The sequence below is a fragment of the Ursus arctos genome, unplaced genomic scaffold, assembly GCF_023065955.2.
Source record: "Ursus arctos isolate Adak ecotype North America unplaced genomic scaffold, UrsArc2.0 scaffold_16, whole genome shotgun sequence".
In the NCBI taxonomy this organism is placed as follows: domain Eukaryota; kingdom Metazoa; phylum Chordata; class Mammalia; order Carnivora; family Ursidae; genus Ursus; species Ursus arctos.
The window spans coordinates 45699915-45706402 of NW_026622830.1; the positions used below are offsets into that span (position 1 = coordinate 45699915).

General features: G+C 57.0%; 1 protein-coding gene across 2 annotated transcripts; it reads right to left on the reverse strand.

The window, feature by feature from the left end:
• Positions 1-1370: 1370 nt before the first annotated feature.
• Positions 1371-6085, reverse strand: FOXA2 (forkhead box A2). 2 transcript variants are annotated; one of them, XM_044379857.3, is made up of 3 exons: positions 5771-6085; positions 4676-4745; positions 1371-3666 (listed from the first exon to the last, which is right to left on the reverse strand). In XM_044379857.3, the coding sequence occupies exons 2-3, from the start codon at positions 4742-4744 to the stop codon at positions 2359-2361; spliced, it is 1377 nt and encodes a 458-aa protein (XP_044235792.1). In that variant the 5' UTR covers position 4745; positions 5771-6085; the 3' UTR covers positions 1371-2358. The 2 variants fall into 2 exon arrangements, with proteins under 2 accessions (XP_044235792.1, XP_026343250.1); XM_026487465.4 differs by lacking the exon at positions 5771-6085 and having other exon boundaries at positions 4676-4812.
• Between the last annotated feature and the right edge of the window lie 403 nt (positions 6086-6488).

A 6488-nucleotide genomic window follows, 5' to 3' on the forward strand; every position in this document is an offset into this window, starting at 1 on the left:
AGGGTTGGGGAGAACCTGGCACACTCCAGGTTTGGATGGTCAACAAGCCCCCAAATCTAGTCCCTGAAAACAGGGTCCTGGGCTGTGAAACTTTGAGACAAAAAGTCCCGGCTTCAGATGCCTGCGGAGAGTAATCGCCCACTGTAAGATAGCTGTGCGCGGTAGTCTGCGGGGACACTGGCTCCTGCCCTCGCCCCGCCAGCTTGTAGGCCCGCACATGCCCCCAAGGCAAAGTCAAACCCGGGTCCCCTTTGCGCGCCCCGGCGGCGCTTCTCCTTTGGGGTCTCCGTTTCGGTTGGCTGCCTATTTAGGGTGGCTAAGCCATCTGTGGGGAGATACAGCAAGATTTGTAAGAATCTATTCTAGGTCTTTCTTTATACTTTTGGATTTTTCTTTTAAGGCTCACAAAACACCTCCTCATACCCTTGGCCCTGCAATCCTGGCTTCCCAACCTGGGCTAACTGAACGCGGTTCAAAGGCTGCGGTGTTTGTGTGGGGCTGAGTAAGCACATCTGCAGACCCTGGGCTCTCGCCACTGGTCAGGGTCACTAGACAAGCAGCGCAAGACACCTCCTTATTTCTACCTCATCCCCAAATATACCTATTTTAAAAAGGAGATTTGGACCGTCATCCTGAGCGGTCCCTTTAAACACCAATTCCAGGAGAAAATCTGTTTCTCTAGATCAGGTGCGGTGGTGGTGGGGGGGTGGAGGAGGTGGTCCCAGAAGCCTCACTGCTCTCTGGCTACAGCTAGGTCTAGCACAACACTTAAGTGAAGGAGGAAGGTAGGATAGGTTGGTGGAGTGTAGACAGGGACCTGAGGCTGTAGGATCCAGGCAGAGTTCCAATTCCACAGGAGGGTAAAGGGGTGCCAGAGAAGCAGAGATGAAAGTCCTGTACCAGGAATTTGCAAATCCAACCTGGGCTCACTGACCTGAAGGGAGGCCTACGATTGGAAATACAGTAAAATTCAGGCTTCGCCCCAGAGAAGTCAGCCCCCTGGGGCCCAAGAGACAGCAACTACATTGTATCTTCACATGACCCAGATGGGAAATTAAGATACGTAGTTTTCTCCCGACTTGGAAGGTAAACCTGCATCAAACCCAGGGAATGGTACACCTCGGATCTGTGTGTTTCATTGTGTGTAGAGATAAACTTAAAACTCCAAAAGTAATCATAAACAATATTGAGTTCTATTTAATGATGTGCTTGCTGAAGTGTTTAAGGGGAAGTGTACTGATGTCTGAAATTTACTTTGAAATGCATTTAGGTCTATGGCCATAACACTCTGGATGTACTTGATCACATCTGAAAGGCATTTACGGGAAAAAAAAAAAAAACCCAACCCTGAATTGACCAATGGAGGTGTAGATAGCTGGATAGATATGTGATATAAAAAGTATAATGAAACAATAACTGTAGGATCTGGGCAATGGGTACATGGGTGTTTTCTGTAAAATCTGTTCACCTTCAGTATGTTTGAAAGTTTTAATAATATTGTTAAAACAACAACCATCATGCTCCCCCCTTCACCAAAATAAAATGAAATCTGCAACCAGCCAGGATCCCCTTCCCCCACTTTTAAATAATTCCTGGACCTGTGTATTTTTCAAGTCAGGCAAAGGGAAAAAAATTCTTGAAGATTCAAGGGGTAAAACTGGCAATAACACTTTAATATAGATTTGTGGAACTCTGGCCCTTCCAGCCAGAACACACATTTATAAGCCATAAATAAAACACGCAGAAACCATAAATTAATCAGACCCAAGACCTGGATTTCACCGTGTCAAGAATGGGAATGCATTTTTTTTTCTTTTTCTTGGTCATTTACAGCAGACCCTTACATCTTTTTTTTTTTCTTTTTAAACAATAGTACAACTCTGCTTCTCTGTTAAAACTACATGGTTTTACACTGAATCACTCACAAAAGTTTGTGGGGGTTTTTTTTGTGTTTTTTTTTTGTTTTTGTTTTTTAATAAAGTAAGACTTCCCTGCAACAGCAGCAATGGAGGAGAAAGACAACAACAAAAAATCAGAACTTTCAAATGCTTAAAGAAGCAGGTGTCTACACAGTAGTGGAAACCAGAGGCTTTTTGCTTTTTTCTTCCTCTTTTTTGTTTGTTTGTTTTTGACTATTTCTCTTTTTGCCTTCCCTCCTTATATAGAATAATAGATATCAGTGTGGCCCATCTGTTTCAGAGGGAGAGTTGCAGAGGGTGAGGGGAGACTGCTGTCCTGGGGGTGGGGATGTAATGGATTTCTTCTCCCTTGGATCTCTCCAACACCCCTTCCTCAAACTCTCCGCCCCACTTCCTCTCGCTTGTCCTTGTCCCGGTCTAGCCCGCTGCAACCGTTTTCTTAAGAGGAGTTCATTATGGGCCGGGAGTACACTCCTTGGTAGTAGGAGGTGTCTGCGGCCAGGGGCGAGGCGTCCAGGCCCCCTTTGTTCGTGACCGGGCCCATGGCCAGGCTACCCGGCATAGGGGAGCCGTAGCCAGGGTAGTGCATCACCTGTTCGTAGGCCTTGAGGTCCATTTTGTGGGGCTGGTGGTGGTGGTGGCTGTGGTGGTGTTGCTGCTCCGAGGACATGAGGTTGTTGATGGAGAAGGGGTGGTTGAAGGCGTAGTGGTGCTCAGGCTTAAGGTGGGCCTCCGGCGGCAGGCCGGGGTGATGGGGAGGGCCCAGCAGATGGGCCGCCGCCTGCTGCTGCTGCTGCCCCGGCGAGGGGGCCGGCTCTGGGGGGCTCAGGGCAGCGGCCGGGGTCCCCTTCAGCTCCCCCAGTGCCCCTCGCTTGTGCTCCTGGCACGGAGAGGCGCTCGAGTGGGGTGACTCGGTGCCCGCCGGAGTCTCGGAGGCCGGTCCGGCGGCCTCCCCGAGCTGACCCTGCGAGGCCTGGGTGCCGGCGGCCGCTTTCTTGCTACCGCCCGTGGCGCCTGAGGCTTCCTTCAGGGCCAGCTGCTTCTCACACTTGAAGCGCTTCTGGCGGCGCAAGTAGCAGCCGTTCTCGAACATGTTGCCCGAGTCGGGGTGCAGGGTCCAGAACGAGCCCTTGCCGGGCTTGTCAGGCGAGCGGGGCACCTTGAGGAAGCAGTCATTGAAAGACAGCGAGTGGCGGATAGAGTTCTGCCAGCGCTGCTGGTTCTGCCGGTAGAAAGGGAACAGGTCCATGATCCACTGGTAGATCTCACTCAGCGTCAGCATCTTGTTGGGGCTCTGCTGGATGGCCATGGTGATGAGCGAGATGTAGGAGTAGGGTGGCTTGGCATGCGTGTAGCTGCGCCGGTACGTCTTGGGGTCGCGCGCGCGGCTCAGGCCTGCCTGCCCGTACATGGGGCTCATGGAGTTCATGTTGGCATAAGGGGTCAGGCCGCCCATGGCCCCGGCCGCCTGTCCCCCGAGCGGGCTGAGGCTGGGACTCAGGTGTGGCCCCATGCCCGCCACTCCGGCCGCCCCAGCTGAGCCGCCCATGCTCGCCATGGCGCCTGCCCCGGGGGACATGCCGGCCAGGGACGGGCTCATGCCCGCGCCCACGTACGAGGACATGTTCATGGAGCCTGCGCTCATGTTGCCGGAGCCGCTGCCCATGGCGGCCGCGGACATGCTCATGTACGTGTTCATGCCGTTCATCCCCAGGCCGGCGTTCATGTTGCTCACGGAGGAGTAGCCCTGCGGACAGAGCCCGGGGAGGGAGGCGCACAGGGTTAGCACCGCAGCTAGAGCGTGCCCTGACCTCCCACCTACCGGGCCAGCCCAGGCCCCCGCCTCCGGGAGGGCCTCTGGGGAGTCCTTCCCTCCCCCGGCCCCCAGACCCGGACACCGAGTCCGTTTCACCCGGAGCGCGCCGGGATCGCCCTTGGAGGAGGTGGCAAGCAGGCTGCTGCTGTTTGCATGTGGCCGGATCTAGCCCTTCTGCGCCTTGCTCAGATTCTAAAGCAAGGGTCCCCCGGAGCAACCCTAGGCCAGGCACCCCAAATTAATCTCCTCTCCCCGACTCTCAGGCCAGCACACCGAATCCGCGCCGCGGCCTCGGCCGCCACCTCGGACTCCAGTGAACAACCTGTGGGTCACAGCCTAGGGCGCCCCAGCGGCCTCAAACGGAGATTGTCCCAGGGTCCTCTCCGTTCATCCTTCCTCCCAGGACCCCATCCCTGGCCCCAGGGGAACCGAAACCCAGTGCCTGCGCAGAGTCTGGGGCCAGCTGGAGGCACTGAGTGGAGGGGCAGGGAGGAGATCGAGAACTGAACTACACGCGGCTGGGCTTTGCAGACACAAACTTTCTTTCTCTTTGTCCCTAGTCTTTTGAATCTGCCTCTACCTCAGCCCCCAACTCCTACCCACCTTCTCTCCAGCTCCCCACCCCCTCGCCGGCCGACCTCCCACCCCTCCCCAGCCGCGCGCTGCCAAACATAACTCTGTTAGGATAGTGCGTGGCTCGGCCACGAAGAGGATTTGGAGGCGCCGCAAGTCAATATTTGATCACAAAGTTAATATTATCTCAAGGCTAACAGTGTGTCGTATAAAAAAGAGACCCATTTGAGTCGAAGGAGGGTGGAAAAGGCGGCTGCCCAGAGCGGCTGGGGGTGGGGGCGGGTGCCGGCGAAGGAAGCGGTCCTGAGGTTGGGGAACAGTGCGAACGCCACCACCCCACTTCCCCCTAGAAAAGGCGAGTGCCTACCTCCGGCTCGGCATAGTAGCTGCTCCAGTCGGACGGCTCGTGCCCTTCCATCTTCACCGCTCCCAGCATACTGGAAGCCGAGTGCATGGCAGTTTAAAATTTAACAGCCACAACAAACGACCAGCAATCACCCCCACCCCCACCCTCTTAAAAAAAAAAAAAAGTCAGCCAAGGCACCGTCCCCTCCCTCTCTCTCTCTCTCGCACTCCCTCTCTCCGGTTCCACTCCCTCTTTCTCCCTCGGCCGGCCGGAGGCGGTAGTTGGAATGGGCGGGAGGGGTCAGCCACAGGAGGAGGGGGCCAAGGATGGGAGGAGGCCGAGACCCGATCCCCGCGGCAGGGAGCGCCCGCCGCCGCCGCCGCGCTTGCGGGCTGCCGGGCGGAGGCCGAGGTTGGCAGTGCGAGCTGCCCGGAGGCGGCGGGAAGCGCGCGGCGCGGGGGCGGGTGGGGGGGGGTGGAGAGAGGGAGGAGGTGGAGGAGGAAAGGAGGAGGAGGAGGTGGAGGAGGAGGAGGAGGAGGAGAGGAGGAGGAGGAGGTGTGGACCGCGGAGCAGACAAGTGCCGCAGTGACGTGGGCGGCTGGTGATATAGCGCGGCGCGCCGGCGCGGGCCTCCAATCCCCAGACCCCGGGCAGCGCATTTGAATAATCAGCTCACACCTAGGTGAGAGGGAGCCTCGGCAAGCGCCCGGCACCTGCCCCTCGGCGCCCGGCGTCCGCCCCACTGCCGCCGCGCCCCGCACCGGTAGCAGGCCGGGCGAGCGGGGCGAGTTGGCGCTCAGGTTCCCTGCTCCAGCCCCCTTTCCCCATGAGCGCGCGGGGAGTGCCCGTGGGAGGAGGAACCTGGGAGGAAGCCACCCCGCGAGGGCCCAAAGCTCTGATCCCCGCCGGGTCCCATAGCGCCCCGGCGCCTGGTGCGCCTGTCGGAAGGCGCGTCCGGCCTCCGCGCCCGGTTGCCCCTCCGCAGAGCCTTAGAAACGCCGCATTTACTCATCCCGGGTTTCTTCGCTCTCAGTGCTCATTCCCTGTCGAAACGAGGAGACGGTGACAGAGCCAATTTGCAAAGCGCTGTCGTATTTAGAAAAACTGTGTACACACCTTGAACTCGCCTGCCGCTGTTCCTGGGAGGCCCCTCCCTGTTACAGTTAAGACCAGAAGCCGGTCCGGGAGGCGCGCGGGGCGCGCCTGGTCCGGCCGCCACGGCTTTCGCCTCTTCGGAGCCCAGCCTCCGGCGACCCGCAAGGAGGTGGCTGGCGGGCAAGAGCACTGTCCGATCGCCGAGCTCAGGGCACAGGCGGCCCCGCCAGCTGCAGTCGACGGTTAGGAGACTGCTATTTGTCTCTGACATTCAGGACGCCGTGTTTCAAGGTTACTTTGCAGTCACAACCGAGGTGCCCACAGCATTTCGTAACTAAAACAAACAGGGCAGGAGGTGCGGGTTGAGGCGGGAGGAGAGAGGGGGAATAAAGGAATCAATAATGGGACACATGGAATTCACTTGAGGGGGGGTCTCTGTTCTCTGCTTTCTTGAGGGACTCTTTCGTAAAAATTAGAAGCCCCGCAACCATATACTTCCTTTTTATTTTTGCTCCAGCTTCTGGGTTCAGATTATCATCTGTCTTGGGCCAGCTACCAACACCCCAGCGAGCCCAGATTGAGGGGTTTGGCGTATTACAGGTGTTTGATGTGGACTTCTTTTCTCGGTTTTAAAAACAGGCTGGGCCATGAGGATCCAGCCCTATGCCCCCATCTCAGAGATAAAGAACAAATAGGAAATATCTGGCCCACCTGCCCAAAGTGATGGGTAATAGTGTCA